The 26,398-nt window shown below is 39.8% G+C and overlaps 2 protein-coding genes and 1 non-coding gene across 5 annotated transcripts; 2 read left to right on the forward strand and 1 right to left on the reverse strand.

Annotated features, from left to right (window-relative positions):
• The first annotated feature begins 528 nt into the window (after positions 1–528).
• On the forward strand, positions 529–21,639 carry LOC124182477. The gene is made up of 11 exons (XM_046569804.1): positions 529–876; positions 1,869–2,030; positions 2,458–2,564; positions 6,674–6,757; positions 15,192–15,355; positions 15,824–16,006; positions 16,855–17,010; positions 17,121–17,273; positions 18,422–18,683; positions 19,578–19,976; positions 20,540–21,639. The coding sequence occupies exons 2-11, from the start codon at positions 2,015–2,017 to the stop codon at positions 20,951–20,953; spliced, it is 1,938 nt and encodes a 645-aa protein (XP_046425760.1). The 5' UTR covers positions 529–876; positions 1,869–2,014; the 3' UTR covers positions 20,954–21,639.
• Positions 16,532–16,603, forward strand: Trnae-uuc. Its single transcript has one exon. It is a non-coding gene; the product is annotated as a tRNA-Glu (tRNA).
• Positions 21,640–22,389: 750 nt separating the features above from the next.
• LOC124182486 (replication factor C subunit 2) lies at positions 22,390–26,338 on the reverse strand. Of its 3 annotated transcripts, none has more exons than XM_046569821.1 (7): positions 24,775–26,338; positions 23,908–24,113; positions 23,465–23,732; positions 23,130–23,378; positions 22,833–23,042; positions 22,643–22,756; positions 22,390–22,579 (listed from the first exon to the last, which is right to left on the reverse strand). In XM_046569821.1, the coding sequence occupies exons 2-7, from the start codon at positions 24,015–24,017 to the stop codon at positions 22,478–22,480; spliced, it is 1,053 nt and encodes a 350-aa protein (XP_046425777.1). In that variant the 5' UTR covers positions 24,018–24,113; positions 24,775–26,338; the 3' UTR covers positions 22,390–22,477. The 3 variants fall into 3 exon arrangements, with proteins under 3 accessions (XP_046425777.1, XP_046425774.1, XP_046425776.1); XM_046569818.1 differs by having other exon boundaries at positions 23,908–24,221; XM_046569820.1 differs by having other exon boundaries at positions 23,908–24,519.
• Between the last annotated feature and the right edge of the window lie 60 nt (positions 26,339–26,398).

Consider the following 26,398-nt stretch of genomic DNA (forward strand, 5'->3'; position numbering starts at 1 on the left):
CGCGACAACGAGGAAGAAGAAAATCGGTTTTACCCGATAAACCGCGCCGATTATCGGGTATCGGTTACTTTCCCCTCGAATTTATTGTACTCCTGAAAATTCGTTGAAACGAAAAAAGATCGGTAATTGAAACGAAGGTTTTCAATAGTTTGCAGAGTAAACGAGAAACGTGGAAAGTAGAAAAGACGAGTGTATAATTGGCCCAGAGATCCAGGCAGAGGAGTGGAGCTAAAAAGAGGGGATAAAATACTTGGGTAGGTATAGTTTATGCAAATTGGTTTGCAATCGAGTATTGTCTAGCAGCTAGCCAGCTCTCATCTGACTCGCCTAACTACGGTATTGTTATTATTGCACGTACACGCTTTGTACCTACGAATCAGGGTGAAGACATTCAACGCGTGGGCTGACATCCAGCTACGATAAACGTAGGCAATGTTAGCTGGCGCCTCGACTCCGCGTCCCACCAACGATCCAAAGCTCCTTCTTGTTATCCCGCGTTTTTATTTAGTTACACAATTGCTACCTGCGTCATTACATGCTCACCGTCAAGCGAAGCCTCGCACTTTTTGCTCCGATGTAGAAGCGCTCAGCTTTGTTGTTCAACGATTTAACTGTAATAAAACAACCGCGCTGATGCGATTTATGGAAATATAGACCGATTTTCTTTGTGTTAACAACTGCCAAGTCACGTATCAGCGATACGATCAAGATTGCTGCAAGTGAATTTATCTCGTGTTTGATTGCATTGCGGATTAAGGGCCGTCAAAAAAATGATGAAATCAAACTGTAAAATATGGAACTGAAGTTGACTGAGTGGGATTTTGTGCAAAGACTCTCTCCGCGTTGCGAGGACGTAATTGAAAAGTGCAAATTAAGGTCGGTGGAGAAATTTCAGTTGATAATAACTCTGTAAATCTCACGTTATTGTTTAATGTCATTTTTTGCAATCAAAATTTACTAAAAACCCTCACCTGAAATCGTCAAGTGGGATAATTCAGAATTTCACTAGAATATTGAACAAAGGGTAATTTTTTGTTTTTCAATCGAAGGAATCAATAAGGCGATAAACTACAATCGCTCTGAAGTTATTACGTGATATTTACTTGTAAAGAATTTTTAGTCGAAGTTTGAACTTCTATTTCATCTTGATACGTCGCAGAAATTTGCATTCAATCCGACCATTTCAAGACACAGATTTTAAACATTCAACTAACGATTCTTTCGCCTCTAGAAACCTGTCGTTGGGATATAAAATAACGAAATACGTCTTCAGAGCGAAATACAAAGCTCGGCAAGATATCGTTCAGTTTGTTTATAATACATAACAGAGATAAAGTGTAAAGATAAGATGCGAGCGAGGCTGATGCCTGGCTGCGGTTCCCAAGCTCGATATATATTGTTAGCAAGAATTATTGTGTACTCTAGGTGTACACGTAATTAGCGTTGCGGAGTATCTGTGTCGTTTTCAAACCGGGACTAATTATTACCCCCGATGTTTCACAAAGATTGTATACAATTACACGTAGACAAGCTTCGTATCAAAAGCTCCCCGTGATCGTCTCGAGGGCGTGTAAACGTCCAGTTTGCAGGACGACCCGATAATTGCAGAGTGTCCAAAGCTCGAATTTCCGAAGGCTCGAATCCTCCGGGAGCTTGTTCCCTCTTTATTTTTCGTCATTTTACCTCCGCAGCCTTTGTAAAACGGTACTTTCTTCTCGCGAGCGAGTTTCAGAGGCTCGCCTTCTGTCAGTCAGAGTTGAACCATCAACCAGATCTCAGACTCGGAATTATCACGCGTTATTCTCACCGTAGTACGTGTCTGAGAATTGTGCCGCATTGTACTTAAATACCTGTTTCGTTTCACGCAGGAGTTTTCCTCATGACGTTATCCGACATCCTCCGGCAGCAGGACGTTTCCTGGACCGCGATGCTGCCTCCGTGATGATATCGTCTCGTGGTCACCGATGCTCCGCAGGCTCGCAACCTTTGACGAAACATCGGCCCCAAGACCGGCATGGGAAGACACTCAGGTCAGAGTTAGTTGACGCTATCAGTTTTCTGGATGCAAATTATTTGGGTGACGGAAAGTACGGCGGGTTGTCGAATGCGGAGAACCATTCCTGGCCTTGTGAACTCATTTTCATTTTTCTTGAGACGTGTGGGAGAAATTTAACGGGCGGGGTCGAAGTTCCGAAATTGAAAAGCTCCGAAAGCGCATGATTACGAATTATTTGGTTGGCGAAACTTGGAGTGAAGAAATCAAACTTTGAAGAATCAACAAGGTTTCGAATGGTCGCAAGATTCCGAAAATTCAAACTTACGACGGAACAAAGTTCCGTGAAGTCTGATTCCAGTAGAGCTAAATTTCGAAAAATGATGTTTCGATAGAGTAAAATTTCGAATATTAAAGTGTACTCACACAATTCAATTAAATAATAAAATCTAATTTTTCAACAGGCGTGTGTTCAAGAGGATCGAAAAAAAGCGTAATTCTCTACACAACGGACTGCGGTGAAGAGAAGGAAGATTTTGGCTTGAAGATTCAGCAGCGTTCGATATCTCTAGTGAGTAGTGATTTAGTGATTTTAGCGCGAATTATTCGTGGATCGCCTGATAATAGGACATTATGTAACAAGGGAATAATCGACTTTTATTCCTGTGATACATATATAGGACTTTATTCCCGACTCAACTCTGGTCACATTATTAACTTAAAAGTGTTTTCCTTTCGAGTGTAAGTGTGATCTATCGGTCTGAAAACTATAATATTATCAAAAGTTTACAATAATACGGAGAGATAGTAGTTCAAAATGGAAAAGAAAGAGAGAAGACCGGCGAAACCGAAAAATTAATTTGTGTGAAACACAAAGTCATATTTCCCGTAAACGAGGGAGAAAAGTGATACTTTTTTCTCACAGATGAAGGAATAAAGTAAAGAGGGAATAATACGCCACTTTTCAGGTAGAAAAGCGAACATTATTGTTGAGTCGGGAATAAAAATGGTTTTGTATAATCAGTTTATTACAAAAATGCGAAGTATGTCGGGTTAAACGTGGATCGCGATACTTGTCTGTAGATATTCGCAACGTACGCGTGCATAACTGACATTGAAACCGAATTATGCAGAGGTGAAAGAGGAATTTGCGATAAGACTTCTCGTTCGATTCCACGCATGCGTAATGGCTGAGGGCGATTTACTCGTGGGGTTGGTAAAACGCGTCGTTTCTCTTATCTCCCCATACTTGACGGGCATTCCCCCATTCGCGATCTACTGACCACTTATGCGAAAATAGAACCGGAGAAGAATAGCGAAGGAGGGAGGCTTCGGCCCTTAGTCGGTTGCCTCGCGATATCATCTCGTACTCTCGTCCAGTCGCAGTCTTCGCAAAATTCATTACCATGCAGGTGAAATGCAGAAATTCTTTGCAACGTGTGCCTCGCAAAATAGCAAAGATAAATTGAACAGATACAGCTAGCGAGATTCAGGAGAATTAAAAAATCGTTATTCAAATATTTACAGTTTTTTTTTTACCGTACCCTAAAAATATAGTGCTGGGAGAAAAAAATTAAAAAAAAATAAAAACAACAATAATTAGATTATTACCCATGAAAAATCTAGCGTATGTTATTATTCCTCACGATTGTCGTCGCTATTACTATGTTCTATTGATGTTAGAGCGACAATAAATTGGCATAAAGGATGTATCCGACTAAATGAATCTAGTAAACTGAATAAATTGAACAAACTGATTTTGCGTTGCATATTATCAGAAAATGTAGTATTGATAACTTTAATCGCACAAGATAGTTACTTTTACTTCATTGCGAGTTCCTCGTGATTCCAACCATATCGAAACAGTTGCTGTAACAATATCTAATCTAACTCGGATTTCCTGGTAATCATGAAACAAAGAAAAAAAAAACTAAATAAACAATTAAATAAAATAAAATAAAAATTCTCTTTACAAGGTGGAGTGAACGGATGGCGAACGATCACTTCAGGTAACGTGTAGACTCTGCGATTCCAATTTTAGTAAGAAGGAAAACAACGCTTGAACCCTTTAGCGAAGAGAAAATATTACGGCACGCGAATGACACGGGAGTTGCTTTTTTTTTTTTTTTTTTTTTTTTTATTCCACTAATCGCACACCTCCGCACACCAATTACAAGCAAGAGAGCGAGGTGCTGTGGCAAGTGATCGAGGTGAAGGTACAGTTACGGTATAAGCAGTAGCTACTCGCTTCTCAAGAATAATAAGACTTCCGCTGCAGAAACTTCTGCGCAAGGTTCAGGGCTAGGTTTAACTTCTTTTTATTTTTTTATTCCTTTTTTTTTTTCGTTCTCTCTTGTTAATTTTTTACTTGCGAGGTACTCGACATACGGCCGTGGCATTTTTTGTCCCATGAATCACACATGCAATTACATCGCGCGTCTCTCTCTCTTTCTCTCTCGAGACTTAAAGTCCGGGGGTGAATTTTACTCCTCGGTAATTAACTTATGGGAATAAGGGAGATTTTTTTGTCCCCGTAATATAACCGTGTTTTCAGTTCTGGATGAGAGTTGAAAACGAAGGAAAAAGACAATAATAACGAATAACCATCGGACCGTCGGCGGGCACCGCATAATTAGGGTAACTGTACCAATAATTTCCGGCAGTAGTATATATAAATACGATTTTTTCCCTTCCTTCTTGCAAAATTTACCGTTAGACGTATTAACGCGCGCTTAGAATATACAATCACGCCAAGTAGTCAGTGCATTTTATTGTGCATTTAGTTGCAAAGTTTTGTTTACAACACGGGTCGAATTATATCACCTAACAAAATTTAGGTATCTGTAATTTCGAACGAAACATCATAGCGAGTTCTCTTTTATAGGATATAATGCAATATTGACATCAAAGAATTCTGACAAAATGTTCTTGACGAATGAATGATTTTTGGTACACGAATCGTCGGCTTGCCAGGCTCAAATCCTGTACTGACCTATATACCTTTACATATTTATATATATATAAAGGTAACTCGTTCTCGAAATATCATCGGAAAAAAAAATTGATCCCTCACATATACACATCCATCTGAGAATAATTAGAAGTGATTCTCTAAACTTGAAAACGTCAGGATCTAGTAAAAACTAAACTATTCGTTTACCGTGCGATTGCGATAATTCCCTTGTTTCTCTGAATACAGAGAAACGAAAAGTTAAAAAAATCCCTAGACTCCCGCGGCGATGAATCTGCGGATGTTTCGCAACCGCAAAACGCCTTTATTATACATTCGGCCGTCCGCCGTCCGAGGCGGCAGCTTGGCATTCTTCGCCCACGTCGGCGACACCTTTCGACCCTAGAGAAGAATGCCTGCAGCGTCTGTTGCCTGGACTCGCGCGTTTTTTAGAACGGGTCACACGTCGAGTCGGGCTGCGGGAACCTGGAGGATCCTTGTCGCGGGTGAAGCGATCGGATTTATATGCAAAGCTCGCCCGGTATCGCGGGGTTCTTCGATTTCCTGGCCCCTGACCTCTCCCGCGGGTTAGCAGCGGAATACCGATCGCCCGGAACGAGAATAACGCCGTTTATTTTCCTGCGGTTTTGTTCCTTTTCCCCCCGCCGCACTCGCTTTCGAACCGCTTCTCGGACCCGCTGCACGGGGTAATTACTTCTTTACAAAGCGAGAGGAAACACGCACGTTACATGCTACGGAATACGCGTTACCGGATTGTCAAATTTGACTGTGGCTAGGCACTGAGAAAAATTTCATTTGTTACAGTAACTAGAAAAATTCAGTGAAACAGGTATCGTTGAAAGACTTTGAATATTGTTGGAATTACGAAAAACGAGGTACGCCTAACCATTTTGGTAGTTGTAACGCCAAATCTAATTTTTTAGTCAAACAAGGCTTTAACGTCAATTTATCGTTGCGCGAGCATTAAATTTTCGCAACAGTTGCAAGAAAATCTAGCAACAGTGATCGTAATGAGAAAGAATAGTAACGGATACCAGAGTTTCCGGTAACAGCTAGAAAACTAATTTTCCTTTTTGTACCTAGAACTATATTTTTCGATTGTGGTAAAAAATAAAAATAGTTAAGGACTGAGCGGTTACCGGAACTGAAAATTTATCTCAGTGCGGGAAAGGGCGGATCATTCTTTCCAATTCCATTTTTGCAGAATTTTAGAGCAATTCCAGATGGTGGAAACATGAAAAACTAGGAGAAATTTATCACGATTTTTCTTTCGTTCTTGTTACTAATTGCAACCCTTTTCTGAATTTTATAAATTTTTAAACCTTGCGAATTGGGACAGTTTTACAATTTTTACGCGTTCCCTGCGAATGGTCAATTCTCCAAGTTTTTATTTCAAAGAAGTGTATCGTTTACAATGGGGCTCCAAAGTACTTCGACAAAGATAGAAAAATATACTGGAGTTCAATTGAAAATAGAGTCAAAATGAAGAAAAATTGAAAACAAAAGATTGATCAAAATAATTATGAATTTCCTACCGTCAAAGTAATTTTGAACGCTACTGTAAATTGTATTATTCTTCGCCGAGCATAATTATACGTACTCAGAATTTTTCAAATCTCCGAGATGGTTGTTCAATTTTTAAGATATATGTATAGATCAGATCATTATCAATATATCGCTTAATACAGAATTCATTTTCTCACTTGCAGACCGCCTTGCACACCGGGAGCAACGCTCAACAGCAACAACTTCTAGAGCCGAGAATGGCGCAGCTAGAAACTTTGGAGGCTAAGGTAAAACTGCTATTTAAAATATCTTCCATCCATGACATATTTTTTCCTCGAGTCCGCGTGGCGTTGAAAGAAATAGAGAACTTTTACAGCCGATATCGATTATTACTGCGTTTAAAATTCTTCTGCGAACACCAATTAATTTTATACCCAATGTTGTAAAAAGGCGATCACTCCAGCTATAAAAAACAAACTAGCTACGAAATTATGTACACTTCTACTCCGTGCCGTGTAAGACGAAATCCTCCGAGCTGTTCGAAACGTGTAACAAAATCATCTTCGTCATTATCGTCATCTCATATCGTTTTTGTCCCGAAGCCCCCGTGTGTTTTATTTTATTTATTTTTTTGTTTTCAAACGTGGCAAGCCGAAGGCGGTTGGTTCGGCTCGGCCCGTCGATCGGGGACCGCCGTAAGGCCCTCGGCTACAGGGCCTGTCCGACCAGTGATTTATATGCAGATGTGTGGACCAAACTCCGATCTTTTGGACCCAACCCAAGGGTCTTGCTCGAGAGCCATTAAAACCGCCCCACGCCCGGAATCGGTCCTGATCTCCAGTGGCGTAGGATTCGGATCCTGCAGATTTCGAGTTAACTGCGCAGAAAGGAATAACCGAGGGAATAACACGACACCTGCAGAAAAAATTTTGCCAAGCTGTTCCGTTATTTCGATGAAAATTCTTCAGTTGGTCGTAATATCTGATAATCAACTGAAATATGCACATTTATTCATACGGTGTTGGTTAAATAAATTAGGGAGGGGGGGGGGGAAGTATTTTTATGCAATATTTCAAAGTCGAGCACCGGAGGACGAATTCATAGTTTCTTTTTTTTTTACAGTTGATTCAACTTTGAGTGGCTTTTTTTACACCCTAACCGGTATTTCCAAACTGCGTAAACATAGCTGTGATCAATTTTGTTTTTTTTTTTCTCAAATTGTTAATTATATTAAATTAATTTACACAACTTTTTATTTTATAGACGTATATATACAATTGAACTTTGGCGAAACAAACAGGTAAAATAAATCACGTCTGCGTTGGATTGAACTCGTTTTATTCAATTTGTGGAAATTAACGCGTCAACAACGCGGATTTGCCGTGACTCGAGAATACTGTAATTACTGTTTAGTCGTTACGTGTGACCCGTTTTCAAACACGAGCGATGACGATTGATAATAAACCTTGATTCCGCATCCGTCAGTCCATTTTACCCTTTCATGATCTCCGTTCATTTCGTTTCATTTCGTTTCACGCCTCACACTTTTCATGTCTGGTTAGGCGTTTGAACCAATTTACAATTTTTATGCAGACAATACGCTACGTGAAATTATTTATTAATAACAGGCCAATAAGTTTGGTGGGTGACGAAAAGTAGAATAATTCACAAGTAAAAATATCGACTTTTTAATTGTGCGAAAATCAGAGACAGAAACGTCCGACGATCCTATGACTCGACTTTCAGTAATTTTTCCTCTCTACGTTTCGAATTTCGTACAATTTACACTTCTGTAGATACTTGGAAATTCTACAAAATCCGTTATTTTTTCCCTTCCGTTGTGCGTCCGTTCTACATTTCGACCTACCAACCGACGCTTCAATGTCTTTACCTTCACCGTTTTCCTGAGAAGAACGATTCGATAAATAATTTCTACCAAGAGTAGAGTTATAAAAATAAGTGAAAAATTCGTTTCTACTCGGACAAAAGAGACTTGAATTCGTCTCGCAGCGGACTGTCGTACGCCCTTGGTTCCTGGAACGTAGACAGATCTGCCCTGGGAGATTGTGAGTCCGTTGCAGGAGTCAGTGACCCTGACCGTCTGGACATACGGGTGTGCGGTTCCGACCGGAGGGAATGTTTTTTTCAACACCGCTGTTTTCTGGCTTACCAAAAGTGGAATACGCGACCGGGTACCGGGGTAAAAAATTCTCCCGGCAAACAAGGAGCCTTGCTAAAAACGCTCGATTCATCCCGCAGGCGAATCCTTTGGGACAGCTGTATAATTCGCATCCTGATAGTCTCCTGGAAAATTCGTTCTATTCCCCCGAAGTACGCGTCTGATTCGAAACATCCATCAGGCGAGTCAAGGATTCGTATAAAATGCGCAGGCATGTTTGTGTGTACACGGATAAATAAACACGTACATTTTTACTCGAAAGCTGCTTTACGAAAACGGTGAAAAAACACTTCGTGCCGCAAATCTCTACTATTTAGACGCTGCCTCTCCGGACATACGATTGTTCTCCTGGTGGATTGTTTGCTCGTTTCTCAGACGCGACCAGGGGTCAATCATCCTTTGATTGTGAGTGCCGAAGTTGCGAATTTGAAAAGTTCGGAAAGCGTATAATTTTGTGGCGAGACTCGAAGTAAAGAGATCAAAATTTGAGTAAACGTTATGGACGTTTTTTACTTCAAATTTCACCAGCAATAAATTTGGAATTTGTTGCTTCGGGAACTTTTCAAATTTGGACTTTTCAACCCCGCCTTATATTTTGCCGCGCTAAACGTTCAAAATGTACGGTATGAACGGCTAGTTTGACAGAAAACTCCCGACGCACACGACTTTCCTTTAAATAAACGAATAAATGAATAAATGAGCAAAGAAAAGGAAGCACGTTTGTATTACGCGGCTGTAAATCCGCGGCCGCCGGAAGAAGTTTATACGACTCGGTAGCCGCTGCGATAAACACCCTCGTATAAACGCCGTGTTATTATCCCCATTCGAGGCGTATATAATTGTCGTTAATAATTAGACACGGAAAATTAAGTGTCCTTGTTAATATCTGCCCGTTGGTATCCCAAAGCTCGTCGTAAATACTGCGTAAAATATCCCTCGACCGAGCCCTGCAGGTACGAGATGAACGTTTCGCGTCCTGGAATAACCGGAGCTTCGATCCGCGCCGAGCAGACTCGATTAAAATTAATCAGCACGCGATTTACAATTACGAAACTGTCGGTTATAATTGGAACGGCTTGTATAATATACCTAACTGTTTACCGAGTAAAAACCGATCGCTAATTACAACGTGATTTGTATATGCTTAATTTAAATTTTTTTTTTTTTTAATCCTCTGCGAAATCTTTTCTTCATTTCGTACCGCGTTAAAATAAATTACGTCAGCTTTGCGCTCTCGAAATTGATACATAATTACAGTACCCAGTAATTATATTTTCCCCGCGCTCTTCCAAAGGTCGAGTGTTAAGTATCATAAATGTAAGTTCAAACGGGTAAATTTTTCACCGTTCTTACATCGTCGGATTATAATTATGTTAAATTTCGGTGATTAGCGCGATTAGTGCGCGTTCAAAATATTTTGCTTCAGACGTTTTAGCGAAGATTTTACACGACTTGACGTAAAGCCTTGTCCGAGTGTTGTGAATGATACCCGTTAATTACAATCGATGATCGCCTGTTTGGCTTGTGTTTCTTTTCTCATTGTTTCGCTTCGTTCGGGGGAAATTTCCTCTTTTTTTTCTTTATTCGTTTGATCGAATTACACACTCGACGAAGCTTTACGGAAGCCGTTTGCTGGCACCGGACGACGAGGATAAATTGTGACTGTCCGTAGTCCGTAAAACGCGGGGGCCGATTTTCGTCCCTCTGATTAATTAAAATCATACAGTTCGAAAATAACGGATCCGCGTTACGGCACTTGATGTTAAATTACATTTCCATATACACACAAATGTACTACATGTACACCTATTATGTATGACGCAAAGTACACGAAGCACGTGCGTTATCGCTTCGCCACGCAGTTCAGGCACACCGTAAATGATGATGAAATAAAATTACACCCTTACCCCTCGGTTCTACAAGGGTTATGAAAACCCCAATAATATTATAACTCTGGTATTCCTGTTCTCATTTCGTCTCGTTCATTCGTTCGTTTCTTTCACGGCTCTCTCCTTTTCGAACATACCTCAGGAACCCGATACTTAGACCAAGAATTTACTTAATCGTGGGATTTAGAAGCTGACTGTGAGAAGAATAAAATAACAGCCATGCGTGGTGGAATCATTGTGAGCGCGGGGATTCGCCTATACATGTGTAATACAGTATACGTACACCTACCGCTCATGTAAATTAGTTTCTGATTATATCCTCAACGTATAATTTTCAACGCTCCCATAATTTTTCTCCATACGTATATAGGCAGTTATACGCACGTATGGGGCATTCCGTGACATCTTGATCAAGATTCCATAACGTCTATCTATCAGATTGGCTTTGCATTTTTTTTTTTTTTTTTGTGCGAAAGTATACGAAGAAAAAACCAACTCGTGATTCTTTCAAAATTTTTACACCCAGCGTATCTGAAGTAGGACTTAAAAATCTTGTAGAAAAAACGCTATTATTTAAAATCTGAAATAATTCAGAAAAGTTTTATAAAATGTAACAAAAATTTTGACACCTATCGGAAGATGGAGATTTCATAACTTCGAAAGATGAATATGAGAAATGGTAAAAAAAATTACAGAATTCGTAAAATGTAGGAGATATGTTATAAATAATTTGAATGGAAGACGATAATTCGTCACGAATTTCAGCCGTTAGATGTTCGAAGTCGACGGTTTAAGGTATTTGACGTATACTGCGAGCTAATCGCGTCGTATATATATATATAATAACCGTGCGAGTGTCTGCCGATAAAACGCACAGCTTGTTTCGTAAGCCTGGAAGAAAGCAGAGAGAGTGACATTGCGGGCAATTCAGTGAGTCGTTAAAAGTCCGGAGGCGAATTGCGGGCATTAAAGCGATACGAAATTTTCATCTCTTTTCCCTTTCCTTTATTTTCGCACAGCGTATTTCATCTGTAGAGTTGTATTACGTTGATATACAGGTATACCAATGCCGTGTATAAATTCTGCGGAGGATATACGCGCGTCACTTTGAAATTCCAATTGCATCCACGCGATATGATTAAAGCGCGAGGAGAATGATGAAATTGAAGAACAAAAGGATATCCAAAATGTTGCGTTGTACACGTTAATTTGCACGAGTAATTGAGACGTTCCATGAGAAAACTTACGGTGAAGAATCTTGGAAGCATGGTCACATTTTCGCGGTAATTATTATGATATAAAACTGGGGACGGAGCTAAGCGAGAGAAAAATGAACCGAAATAAGACGACTGAATTATGCACACGAATGCATCGTTTTAGTCGGTTGTATAAATGACAGAATTACTATGCAAATATTTTTCGACACCAGAAAACATCATCTTGAGTCAATAAAACAGAAAACTCAATGCCATTTTGTTATTTGCTATCACGAGACAGAGTTGGATATGGTGTATTCATGAATTAATATATTCGTAAGCTGAGAAAATCTGTTCAACGGTATGAAAATGAAAAAATCTCAAACATCGAAATTACGAGCTTTTCTTTGCTCCGGATTTTCGATATTTTTATGTGCGGAATTCTGATCATTCCGAGTTTCGGTTTTTCTCATTTTTTACACCCACTCCCCCCTCGGCCAATTACTTAATTACGAACCCCGTAACGGATTAGAAAATTTACGACGCCGCTGTCGACGGCGGGACGCAAAGGCAGGATCAGCGTCCTTTCTCGGTTCAGCGATTAAGGCATCGTCGAGGTATCGCACCGCATCGCCTCGAGTACCGCGGATTTCGCGCATCGCTCTGCACCCACGCATCCCGGGGACCGGATAAACCGGATGTCTTGACCCCCGGCACCACGCGTCGAGCCCCAGCCTGGAACTGCTGGGATAAAATATCCAGCGATCGTTAAGCATCCTGTGAGTTTTATCGCCTAACAGTCCAGGACCTCCTACAACCGTAACTCAATATCAACGAATTAGTCCATAAACATCCAGCCCTGAAACCCGCGGGCTTTGTACACACATCTTTTACCCGTAAATCTCCGCTCGGGTACTTGTAGAGAGTCAGAGTGTAGTTTCGCCTTTTCCCTTCGTCACAATTACTGTGAAATTCAGAATTCTCGGAATCTCAACTTTTATGATCAAGGATTTTTAATTAGTTCTCATTGCATTCTTTCACTGCATTTTTAATTTTGTGGTATGGCAAGTATATACCGTATAGTGTAAAACTATATTCAAGTGCTTCGTTTATTTGGACGGAACTTTATTGAAAAATCGGACGTATTGCCGAAGATATTGTATAATATGGGATGGAATTCAAGAAATACCAAAGGATCAACTATCCCTAACATTTCTGACAAAGCTGCGTATGTACATTATTTGAGTACACGTGCAAACATTTTGTCATCAGTTTGTACAAGTATCTTACAAGTATTTCAGGACCTTCGATTTTTATCAGTAAATGCGACAAGTTTCGCGATTTATTTTATTTAACCATAGTAATATTCATATCAAAAATGAATGATACTAATTTCGAATAAGAAATCTTTGAAACGTTTCCAAGTTTCAACCTAACTTAGAAGAACAAATAACTCGAAATTGTTTCTCGAAACTATGTCGTTAATCACGCCAGTTTTTTTTTTTTACGTAACTTTATCGTATTTCATTTCAAACTGCTCATCGAAATTCGTCTTCCCCGAAGCTGGGCGTTGAAGCGGTATTAATTTCGGGTCAGAATAATCCAAGTCGAGTGCAAGTGTAAGTTTCATACCTTACACGGGCTGCTGTTCAAAGCTTATATTATCCGTCTGGTGTAGACGGTGTGATAATTATTCAGGCATGAAACGATCAAAGATGATCGCATGCATTTCGCCTCCGGCGAAATTACGGTCTGATTACGTGAATGGCCACGTCTGGGAACTCAAAGGTGATATAGGAAAATATTTCGCCATCCGTTTCACGCACAAGGTGAGCCTCCGTAATTACGATCGTTCCAAAAAGAACCCTTCGAAACCCAGAAATAACAGAATTGTACGAAGTGTTTGAAACGCAGTGAAGAAGCATAAGGTGTGAAACGATACTGGACAGAAGCGTGTATTATTTGCACCCTGAAACAATTCGATACCTCGAGATTTGCTATTTTAAGGGAAATGCGATGAAAAAAAAAATAAAAAAAACTGACAATTTGAAAAAAACGTACGCAGCTCGTGTTTTGGAATTGCGGGAGAGGTAGACGATTTAAATCCGTCGAATACATAATTCTAGGTGTTCGTCTGCTTCAAGTACACATTTACAACATCTATAGGAATATGTGATCGCGTTGAAGATCACAAGACGCGCTTCTAATGACTGTGATCCGAATTTGCATAAGGACGGCTTTGGGACGCTTGCAATTCGAGCGGCAACCGCATGCTGGTCGATGGTTACCATGAATTTTCCGTATAATTATATGCAGATTACTTGCAAAGCTTCTATATTACAGTGTAACAGGTCTCAATTTGTCATAGCTTAGATTCCCCGATTACAAATTACAAGATCTAATCGCTAGCGTATACTATGAATGTACATACATAATGATTACATGTATACAGATATGTTCGTCTCAAGTATATTGCACGCGGTTTCTAAAGCCATATATATTTCGTAACCGAATTCTGCCCAGGGCCAAGCACTCGTGCATTTAGTGCGGTTATGTAAAAATAACTGTATAATAAACTACTAGCTGCTTAATTAATTCTATCGCGATAATAATGCGATGTGATAAGACGTTCGATCAAAGTCGCATAAATTATTAAATTCAAAAACCTCACAACAATCACGCACGTTTGGTTTCGCCTTACAACTATTATTTAACCCCGTCGCATATTACAATTGCACATAAATTTTCGTCAACGTCAAGCTGACGTGCAAAAAAAAAAAAAAAAAACTAATTTATCTTAACTTGCAACGTGTTTCGGGTAGTGGATATTCTTCGTGGACTTTTGAAAGTTAATTATGCATCAGACAAAACTGTTAGAACACGAATTTTTTCATATCAAATCATAATTTTAAATATGTTTGAATGTTTTTTAATGCAGAGTTCTGACTTTCTTTATTTTACTAGGATAAAATACGTGTGTCTATCTTAGATCATTCGTATAAGCTCTAGATGCGAGAAAAATGAAAAACGTATGTGCATATTGACGAAAAAAATGGACTAATTGAAAGTATTTAACGTACGTATGCAAATTGAATGAGATAAAAAAAAAAAAAAATGAGAAATTTGTCACCGAACAACGCGACAGAGTTCAAGAACGCAAATTTTTCCGCAGGTATATCGTTAGATCACAAGAGCCGTTATTCTCAAACCTCAAAGTAACCAAATTATTCATCCATCACGCTGACCCCGTTGACAGTGGACAGAGATTAATTTTCGAATCATAAATATACGAGTCCGAACTCTCGCAAGATTCAACCTCTGTACAAAGAACAGGAATCTTACCTTCAGCAATCACTTTGCGAGCGAGTGAAATATCACAGGCGCAACAAATCCAACGCGCCTACCTTTCAAAGCCTCCGACAATACGAGCCGACCCTTTTATCGATCATTATTCCAGATGGCCAGCATCGAGGTATCCCTCTCGACTACGCCGAGGCGAAAAAAGGGCGGAAGCATCGCCGGGGTGACTTCGTCGCCTGCGGGACATCGGGCAAGGGATGTTGGCAAGGAATTGGACGCCCTCCGAACAGCCCTTCGGGACAAGGAAAATATTATACAGAAGTAAATGTTTCCTATAACCTGTCAATAAATTAAATTTTGCAATCAACCGCGTTCGAATTACGAATTCCAAAAACAACCGACTCATTTTTTTATTTTTATTTTTATTAATTTTTTTTTTTTTTCTACTCTTCGATCGTAAAAAAAGCAATTGATTTTTCTTGCCGAATCTGTACTGTAATGATTACAAATTACAAAAGTAATCGAGACTTCGTTTCAATTGCTATATTTATGCGATTCCAAGCTTATTTCAGTGTCTCTGATTGGAAAATGATTTTCGCCTTAGTTTTCTGATTTCTCGATTGATTTCGATTTGCATTAAGTATTGAAATTTCTAATTCGTAATTAATTTGTCAATTTTTTTTTTGCAATTTATAAATTGTGCGGAAAACCGGTTCTGCGTAAATCTGAAATAAATTAATTTGCATTTGCGAAGTGAGCGTGACTTAAAATTTTTTTTCTTCGTTCCAGCTTGAAGGGACAACTGTGCAATACGCTGAGCAGTCGTTTATCCCTGCGAAACGGACCTTCCTTGACCGAATCCGACCGGAAGGCGGCTGAGGATCGACTCCAAAGATTGCGTCGCGACGCCGACAACAAACGGCTGGCCATAAAAAACCTCAAGTTGGCTTTGGAACGGCTCGATATTACCGAGTAAGTTTTATTGAATGTACTTGAAGCGAACTGAATCGTCTCGAAAGATTCGATATATAACAAGCCTGCGTGCGGAGTGGGGGTAGGAATGTGGAAATATCAGAAATAGAATTACAAGAGTAGAAAGAGAAAATGTAGAATTTTGATGACTCTATATTTTACCTTGGTATATATTCTTTTTTACTCCGACGATTCTATTATTTTGGCTTTCTATACTTTGACAAATTTACAAATTTTTACTTTCACTTTTCAGTACTCGTGAATCTAAAAAGAAAAATGCAATGTACCGATTGTTCTCATAGATGAACTTTTTAATTCTCAAAGCACGTTCGGAATGTTGGTGCGAATATAAAACACTGCGTATTCTTAGTTTCAAGTTGAGGAAAAAACAACTCGCGTGACAATGTATTTCCGCACTATTGCCATTATTATCGATATCTCAATCAGTGTAACAATAGGTATGTTTATTCGGAGGTGATGCGAGACTTGTGCTTTAAAAAATTAATCTTCTCCACATCTTTCAACTCCCATATGGTCTAGTGGCTAGGATACCTGGCTTTCACCCAGGAGGCTCGGGTTCGATTCCCGGTATGGGAAATTTTTTTGGCAAAATATTTTTCCTCAACATTTCAATAAACTTTTGTTCGATTATCGATATTAAACGAAAATACTTGTTTTGGAGATTGTTGAAAAAAACAAAAATGCGGAGTTATCTCCGTCCCATATTATAATGTATTATTAATATACATGCCTATATATATGTATATATATACCTTGTATAGATATAGACGCAGCAGTTCATTCGTGTTTTATACAATAAAAACGTCGATTATTTGTCTCGGTCACAGCAACATAGACGTGCGGATACAGCAGGCAGAATTGGAGTACAGATTGGGAAGGGAAGAACTGGAACTGTTGACCCTTCGGGAAGAGAGTCGAGCCCTTCAGGCGGCCTTAGAGCTTGCGGACACGCAAGAGAAGCAGAAAAATCACACGATATTCAGGTATAATATAATACGATATACGTGAAACCTGATATTACAATATCTTCCATATTTTTACCAGCTCGCGAAATTTCTTGAGAAATAAAAACGACACCTCTTCCATGTTTCAGCTGTATTTCCGGATCCACGCAAGTCACCGTTCACGCCCTCGAAGTCAGCGCCGACCCTAAGAGTCCCAGATTTGGGGCCGGGCCCAGAGACGATGCACCGGGCCTCTACGTCGATTGGGCCGTTGAAGATTCGGGACTTTGCAAGGGCGACAGGTGAGCGTCGAAGGTCTGAGCAATCTAAGAAAAATGTGGACAAGTGTCATCCGATAAATGTTCTACATGTTGCATCTACGATTCTCCATCAAATTTGTGCCATTTTGTTGGTTTTTATTTTTATTTCTCAAATTTATAATTTCTTCAATATTTGATCCGTAGAATATTTCATTATATCATTTTCTTCTTCTTTTATCCGCAAAAAAGTACAAAGTTTTATCAGAGAAGCTGAAAAGTAGGCATGTACAAAAGGGTTTCTCCGAATATTTTAGGTACCTTGACTCGCCGCTAGATGTCGCAAGTTCGCAGCGAGCGCGTAACTTTCTCGCAGGAGAAGCAATTAGTCAGTTCAGAGGCGAATTGATACGTATTTGCGTGATATGGGGATTATTGACTCTTGATCCGGTTACTTGGAGACTTTTAGATAAATGAAGAGGTTCCGCGAGTCCGATGAACGACGCGTGTTCGTTTCGAACCTCGCTTGTGCGACGAAGCATTCGAGGATCGGATCATGTCGTGGGCGTTATATACGAGCGGCGTTCTATCAACGCTTATAACAATGCAGAATCCTGACAATCCCCAGGTTCCCAGGCAGTCGTTGTAGCGTAGCGTGGCCAGAAAACACCGGAAGTTCGCCATGTGCTCCCGCTAATTGCGCCAGGCGAACCGGTCGCACGACCTCGTCCCCCAACGCTGTTACAATACAAGGAACCGCCTTGTTTTTAAGCATCGTGTTCGTAAGCACTGTAAGCAGACTTAACGTCGCGTGAAACGTAGTTTCATGAATTTCGCCACACGGATGTTAAATTTTTTAATTCACCAAGAGAGATACGGCGAAGTAAAGAAACAAAATTTCACGTGACTTAAACACGGATTGTAATCGTTTTGAACGAAATTAATTATGTGATTGGTTCAGAATCGGCTTCCCCGGTAAGTAGAAAATAATTTCGAATTTAACGCAAGTCGTCGGATACAAGGAACATCTCATTAGTCATGTAACATTAATACCGTGGAGAGTTAACGATCCCCGTTTCCTGCCGCTACGCGCGGTGCGTGGTCACAAATACGATTCTACTCGACGTTTGTAATTTTTTATTCTTCTATTCTCGGATTTTATCTTCTCGTCAAATCGGTCATATTTTTCGCAGAATACTGGAGGTGAACGGCAAGCTGGTCGTAGGTGCCGGAAGGAGCGATCTTGCCAGACTTTTGGCTGTCGCACCGGATGCGGCGCAAGTCGTTGTTCTGCGGAAGGGCGAATCCCTCGCTGCTCTTCGCACCCTCAGATCCGACAACCTTCGGCTCACTCACAGGATCGGTTACCTCGAGGAACAGGTCAGGGACCTTTTGACTCCATCTCGACCTCCGGCACCCGCCGAACCTCCGCCCAGTCGTCGCGAACACGTGCAGGTATTCGTCGTTCTTGAGCTTTTTTCTAGGTCCCCGGAACTGGAGGCTCGATTCTCGAGGTCACCTTAGAATAAATATGCCCAAAGACATGAAAATGAGATGAAGAAGAGGAGAGCTTATTCATTTAAAACGTTCTAGTTGTAAAAGGTTCTCTCAAATTCGCGTTCACCACCATCGACGCAAAGTAACACGAACAGATTGTTTGATATTTTTCTTACCCTTTTTTCTTATTTTTAAAGGGGTAATACTACCGTACGTTCAATAAATCAAGGGTCATTTTCTAGGATTTATTTACGAAAAATGAATTGATTTTCAATTCTGTTTTTCATACATGTTTAATACAAGTCTTGAAGTACAAGAACAAGTTTTTTTTTCATTATTTTAAAACAAAATGGCGAACAGACTAATGAAAGGAAACTTCTTTTTCCACGGGCAAATACTTGCACGTCGCAATTTTCAATTTAGAACAAAAAACGAAAGTTTTTAAAAGAAGACACTAAAATCTAGTGAAGTGCGAACGATTTTTCAGTAATATTAATTTTTACAAAAGTCGCAACAATTTGAAGGATGAAGTGAAATTTTTTTAGTCAAAATTTCTCCTTCCAACTGCCGCCATTTTTGTATAAATCAATATTTTTGAAAAATCCTACGTACTTCACTAGACTTTGGCATCTCCTGTTAGAATCCTTTTCATTTTCTGTTCTGGATTGAAAATTGCAACCTGCAGGTGGTCGCTAGTGAAAAAAAAATTCAATACTCAGATTAACACGTAAGGAAAAGAAAATTAAAAAATGTTAATTCATTTTTCTCAAATAAATTGTAGAAAATGAACCTTTATTTAACCCCATAACGTTTGAATCAGACGATTTCGTAAGACCCATTTGCTCTGCGCAGGTTTTTCAAAAGGGACCCCAAGTCACGGCTCTGGTTGGAAACCTGCCGGGTCTGGGGGCGAAAAGTCCGGCCGAATTGAGGCAGAGTCTGCCCACTGTCAGAACGAGACACGGGGATCATCCTCGTCGGATGAACGAAACACGGCTCTCGAAGGAGTCGGACTTCGGATCCGACGGAGCAACGAGCCACGGTCACAAGGCGAAAACCAGGCAGAGACCCCAGGGTTATCAGTTGGCCAGATCGACGGCTAGCCTTGACTGCAAGCAGTCGCATTCCGGGATACAGCGGAGACCGCTTCGCGCGGAATCCGCCATGGAACAAGTTCACAAAAGCAGGAGAAACGCCCCTTCCTTACAGTCTCTCGAATTCGACTCGGAGCCAACGTACTACCGAATACAGGTAATAAAAATTCGACGAGGTGACGAACGATGCTAGTTTCATCTTTACTTTGAGCTTTGAAGTTTGAAAAATGGTCTACAATTTTTGAAACGTCGATACTACGAGAAGTTGGAATTTTAATATCGTCGTTTTCTTCGTTATTTTGTCCAATTTGAGCAAGTCTTCTTTATGTAATTTATATATAACTGAGAGAGAGAGAGAGAGAGAGAGACTAATTTCAACCTGAACCGTTCTAGTTCCAGAGAAAATTACGTACACCAGAATAGAATGTGTGTTAAAATCTTATGAAAATCGTACGAAGAATGGTTTCGAAGTTTATACCGTGTGAAGTGTTGAAAGCTTTGTAACGAGTATATAATAACACAAGTGTGGTAAAACAATGCTGGGCCATTCTTCAAATCTCAGAGATCAAAATCAGTATGAAACCAGTATCTTTCATCCCTGTGATCACTGTTTATTTGCGACCCTTCTGTTATCACGATAGATAGAAGTTCGATAGATCATGGATCAGATTTGAAAGGGTGAAAATATTTGAAATTATTTTTTTTTTTTTACGCTTCCAGGATTCCCAATCCAGGGCATCCGAGCAGTCGGACGGATCCGTGATGTGTTCAGGATCCCACGAAAGCCGGACGCGTCCAACGCCACCAAAGAAGCCTCTACGTTTGTCGTTGCACAGAGCAGCTAGTCTCCAATCGGTTGAAAGTGCACCGCCAACGCCTCAGCACGAAATAAGTCGAAAACCGGTGAAGAGGAATTACCGGGGCGATCCTCCGACGGGCTTGGACAGAACGGAAGTTTACTCGGAGCGCGGAAACGAGCCGCTTCAGCCCATCCATCCAGCTGCTGGTAATCAAGCTCCGCAACCACCTCCGAGAACTCCGTCCAGGGCAGAATCCTGCCAAAGCGCTTTAAGGTGGCCTTCTCCGAGGCCGAGACCCCAGCTCGCCTCTGTTCCGATGGAGAAATGGTGCTGATGACGGGATGCATGGACGCAAGAATTATCTGTGGATTTTAGGGCGGCGTATTCAGGCAGGCGGCTGGAACAGTGGGTGAAATTTGAAAATTTGTACCTGGATCGGTGTTTGTTTTGTTTAAAAAGTATTGCGTGGATCGAGATTTATTTACGTATTTTTTTTTTTTTTTTTTTTTTAAGCGTAAAACATGTACACCCAGCTAAATGCTTAAAGTTGTTGGTAATAAAAATAATTCCTGACGAGTGATTCCGATAAATAAAATATGTGTAAATGAATCTCGATTTAAGTACATACTTTCGAGTTATAGAAACCTTAATTGCATCGAGTAATTGGTTGTCGATATGTAAATTACCAAAATTCATCCGGGATCTCGGCGTTCTAAACAGAAATTATGGGCAGCTGGCTCGTCTACGATTTATGTTTGTTCTTAATAGGCGTGTCTCTCCAAGGTACCAAGTTTCTCTATGAATTTCCTCGAACAATCTGCACCATCAGTTTTACCAATATTGTCGGTCTTGCCAGTAGCTTTAAAAGCTAAAGACTGAACGTTTTAAATCTATCAGAAATAAGTAGTTACGAATGTTATACCTATGCGTGTAATACATAATTATATATGCTAACAGTATTCGACAGTGTATTTTCCCAGGCTCAAAGCGTTGAGTTTAGTATATTAGATTAACAATGGAGGAAAGTAGTAATTGCACTTGATAGATATGATTGTTGATGTAAAAAGTGATAAGTATGATAATTACTCGTAATGAAATAGCCTGAAAGGACGATTAATACTGCAATAGATATTAAGAATATTTGAATTAGTACGTCACTTTGTACAAAATAAAATAATTACTCAGTTCACGTTAGATGTATAGTATATAAGTACCTATAACGGATCGTGTAACTGTCTGAACAATTGCAGTTACGCGTTAGAAAAGTCAGAAAGCGGCCAACAACCGCTATAAATAATGAACGATTTTTTTTTTTCACCAACGAAATGTTTTACGTAGCACTTCGAGCAAAATTATAGAAATTCACAAGTCTGCCAGGCATTAATACTCACAAATTTACCGTCCTCGCGAATTTACAGAACGTCTCGTAGTATTTTTCGTAGAATAATTGAAATCAGGATTGGTAAATCCTTGCAGAAGCTGCTGCGTTTAACGCTTACACAAATTGAGACGTGAGTTTAACGAATCCATATTAGACTTGAAAAAATTTTCGGATGAATCGGTGTGAAAATGTTTTCAATGTACCGCATCCAATATTTACGTATTCTTACTTTGATCATTTTGTGATTTCGTTTATACGAGTTGTAGAAAGTAAAAAAAAAAAAAAAAAAAAACAGCGAAACTGGTTATTCTTTTCTGTACAAATATTTACCCGCAAGAAAAATTATTCTTAGCACGGTTAAGATACGATCATAATTAAATTGAGATTGATTAAAAATATATAAATTATTTTATTGATTCATAGTTGAACGTTATTATAGCTAGTGTATATTAACTCAGGGTATGTTTCATCTTCGTGTTACTTTTTAAGAGCTATTCGGCACAGACGGGCCAAAAGACTCTGCATTTGAAGCAGACTGTTCATTCCATTAACGATGCCTAAATGCGTCAAACCGATTTCCTGAAAGAAATAAAATCACGTGAGTCAATATAAATGAAAATGTGAAATGTCGACGAAACCAACCTTGATGAAATCAAGCTTCATTTTCTCATCTATATCGAGATTTTTGCAGACTCTGAATATGTTTCCAATAATATCCTCGGCAGAGTATCCCATCCTCCATAAATGCGACATTATCTGCGATCGAAACATTTTCATAGTCACCAGAAATGAAAAATTATGAGAAACATCTGAATTTATAATGAAAACTCACCCCAAACGATTTATCAATGTTTCCCTTTGAGCATAATTCAAGCATTTCTTTAACGTGAAGGGGATGCGGTTCGTCGCAAACCTTGAACACATTTTCTCCGTTCACATGTCCGAATCCATTGTGAGTCGACTGCAAATTGTTCAATGCTTGTCTCATGTCTCCTTGGGCAGTGAACACAATTGCTTCCAATCCATCGTCGGTATAAGACGCCTTGAAGGAAGAAGACACATCACAACCCATTTATGAAATAGTTAGATAAGTGGAAAAAGTTCAAGAACCCTGGACGTTTCTCCTCACATTCTCCTTTTCGCAGACTTGAATGATTTTGGCCAAGACTTGGGCATCGGACAGTTTTCCATACCGCAGCATAGCGCATCGCGACTGTATGGGTTCGATGATTTTCTCGCTGTTGTTACAAGCGAGCGCGAACCTGGTGGTGTTGCTGTAGATCTCCATGGTTCGGCGTAGGGCTTGTTGAGCACCGTCGGTCATGCTGTCCGCTTCGTCGAGTATGATTATCTTGTGCCTGCCTTGAGGAAGGGTGACCTATGCCAGCGATTAAAGAATACCTAGCATTTCCGGTTGTAAAGTTAACGGTACATTAACGAACAGTCGGTCTTTCCGCAGGGTACCTTTTGCTGGGCAAACATCTTGATCTTGTTTCGCACGACGTCGATTCCTCTGTCGTTAGACGCGTTGAGCTCAAGAACAGCATCCTTGAAAGCTGGTCCAAGAAGAACCCGAGCTAAACAGAGGATGGTCGTCGTCTTTCCCACTCCAGGCGGCCCGGCGATGATTATATTCGGCGCATTACCGTTCTGGGCAAAAACAGACAACCGTGCAACAGTGTCCTCGTTGCCCACTATGTCTGAAAACACTTGGGGACGATACTTTTCCACCCTGGGATAAAAGTGATGAAAATGACCAGTTATTCGACCAGTTATTTTGAGATAAAAAATCACATGCTGTCAGAGACGTGGTGAAAAGAAACGTCGACAGGACGGCTGAAAACCAACCTAACCTAACCTAACCTAACTTTACTTAAACTTGTTTTGTAACTTTACTGATGACTTACCATGGCAAATGCGCGGCTCTGTAACTTGACTTACTCTTCTGATTTATGCCGCTGGTTGATGGCACGACCTCAACGTCCATCGGCTCGCCGTTTTCGTCGGTTCCAGCCATGTCTGGTGTTCGGTAGTCGTTTGTTTACCACGCAGCACAAACCGTAAAAAGCGCGGGACGAGAAATTTGAAAAACCACCGAGAGGTGGCGGCACATCTTGGACGGCGCGGAATTCAAAATTAAAAGTGTTTTATTTCGGATCTTTTGATCGTACGCAATATTCTGTCACTGAATTTGTGTACGAATTTGAACGTCACATCTAACCTGTCAAACACATCCGCGATAATCGGCAAAAATCGATTAATTAGGATCAGTTTACCCAAAATTTTAAAAGAATTTTTATCAGCAATTGAATCAATCAAAATTCATCCTACGATGTGATTGACATGAAAATAAAATTCGACATAAAATAACCATCATCAAAATGTATAGTGTACTATTATGTGGAGATCATCAAAAAAACTAATAGTTGATTGTCTTCAGTTCATATTCAGATGTGGTAGGCGTAACTTTGGCGTTGACGATTTGGAAGATATTCCCGAGTACGATCCGCACGACGTACCTGGTAACGTTTTACTTTCATTCTCATGTACGTGAACAAAACTGAAAATCTGAATTGCAAATTCTATTCTAAGGAGAAGTTTTTCAAACATATTTAAATAGTTATGATGGCAAATTTTCGGCATGTATTTATTTTTGAAAATTTAATTTAATCCTCGTTTCTCTACTTCTCCGATGTTGTTTTTAATAATCTTCCTTAAAAGACTTTAACTGAAATAATTTTACACTTTTACTCGATTATCTGTCAAATTCTTACCTTTTTCATCTCTTGCTTAAATCACTCTAGATTTCTAAACCTGCTTATTCTTCATTGCTCTGGGAAAACTGCAATAATTGTTGATTTCCAGGACGCTACAGATATGAACACCACTTTAAAGCCACACAAATTTTAATAAACAGATGCGGTTTTACTCCAGCACTTCCACAATCAAATCCGAGTAAAAAAATAACTAAATTAATCAACAACCACAAATACGCACTTTGACACGCTTTTGATTCGCTGCACTGTTTACTTCGTAAAATGGACCGAGTTCGGTGTCCGTGATGTTGCTCCGAGAACGGTCCGATAAGCACAAAGCGATCGGGAAACTCGGAACGCCGATTTACGATTTTACCACGATTTGCGCATGCGCGAAAATCCAAAGTATTCTTCAATACCTGATTCAAGCGTGCCTAAGTAGCGTTGAGATTACGGCACGTTCGTAATAACAAGTTAAGCTGAGTGTTTGTACACAGCTTTCGCAACATGAACGCGAAATATATTACAACAGCTGCAAATAAATTTATCTAAATGCTGGAATACACATTCCCAAAGAATGTTTGATTTATTTTTTTAATCTTAAATTCATTCAAGCGTCACCTATTTTATTGAAATAAAATTCTACTGAAATTACCAACTTTATATAAATAAATAAATTTTCATTGTTTCCATTTGAACATTCTCTCGATTATAACCTTGCACTGTCTCAATTTACGCAAAATTTTATACAGACATTTCGAAGATCCGTGTTTGAAGAAATTCGCACCGAGAATTTTTTGCTTTTAGCAGCTCGGTGTCAATATTGAGTAGTTTATTCAAAACTGTTGAATATATTCTTTCGAATGGTTGTTTTTTTGTTTTTTACAGTACATTTCCAGCCGCATACATTCGGCGCATCGATTGTACCGAGGCAGGATGACTTGCAGCACAGACCGGACACACCGGGTTTCAGACGTCAATCGCCACCCGAAATAGTAGCGAAGGTACGACTCGCTCTGGAGGAAATGGAGGAGAAAAAACCGTCGGAAAAATCCCATGGCGACCATCGACTGTCCTTTGATTCCGAAGTACAATCGAAATCGACGGATAATACTTGAAAAAGAGCGATGCCTGCCTAGATTCAACTACTATTTTGGTTCTTCGTCAGCGACCGAAACTGTCTGCACATTGACGATGAATCCAGAGGTTTTTTTAAATGCCAGAAATATTTTTTCGAGAAGATACAATGTGTTGAATATCGTGGATCACATAATGTATTATTATAACACACGGATCGCTGTATCGTGATTCGTCGTTTGTACGGAACTAATTATACTTCTGACTAATATCGTTTTCACTTGAACGTTGCGAAGAAATAAATCGTCCGTATATCCACAGTCAGAATATTTGAAGTAGATTTTTAAATCTTGTCGTTCGTATCGCTACTCAAGTTTAAATTTGAACGGAATCACGCTCGGCTTATTATTATAATTATTGAGATACTGGTGGCGCCATCTTACGGATTGTCAATAAACTAGGATGTATCCGTAGTGCGAGTTGCAGACAGTAAGGCGAACTACCGCATCGATTTTTCTCATCTTACAACACATTTTCAGCCTTAGAATTTAATCACTGTGTAAAA

Source organism: Neodiprion fabricii, chromosome 5 (genome assembly GCF_021155785.1).
Source record: "Neodiprion fabricii isolate iyNeoFabr1 chromosome 5, iyNeoFabr1.1, whole genome shotgun sequence".
In the NCBI taxonomy this organism is placed as follows: Eukaryota; Metazoa; Arthropoda; class Insecta; order Hymenoptera; family Diprionidae; genus Neodiprion; species Neodiprion fabricii.

Bases quoted from the DNA above. Each gene is read 5' to 3' on its own strand.
- LOC124182477 (XM_046569804.1), top strand. The intron at 2,565-6,673 runs GTGAGTAGTGAT...TCTCACTTGCAG, and splicing joins AGCAGCGTTCGATATCTCTA to ACCGCCTTGCACACCGGGAG. The intron at 18,684-19,577 runs GTATTCGTCGTT...TGCTCTGCGCAG, and splicing joins GTCGTCGCGAACACGTGCAG to GTTTTTCAAAAGGGACCCCA.
- LOC124182486 (XM_046569821.1), bottom strand. From the start codon at position 24,017: ATGGCTGGAACCGACGAAAACGGCGAGCCGATGGACGTTGAGGTCGTG. The intron at 23,379-23,464 runs GTACCCTGCGGA...TCGCTGGCATAG, and splicing joins AGATGTTTGCCCAGCAAAAG to GTCACCCTTCCTCAAGGCAG. The intron at 22,757-22,832 runs GTGAGTTTTCAT...TTTCGATCGCAG, and splicing joins ACATTGATAAATCGTTTGGG to ATAATGTCGCATTTATGGAG.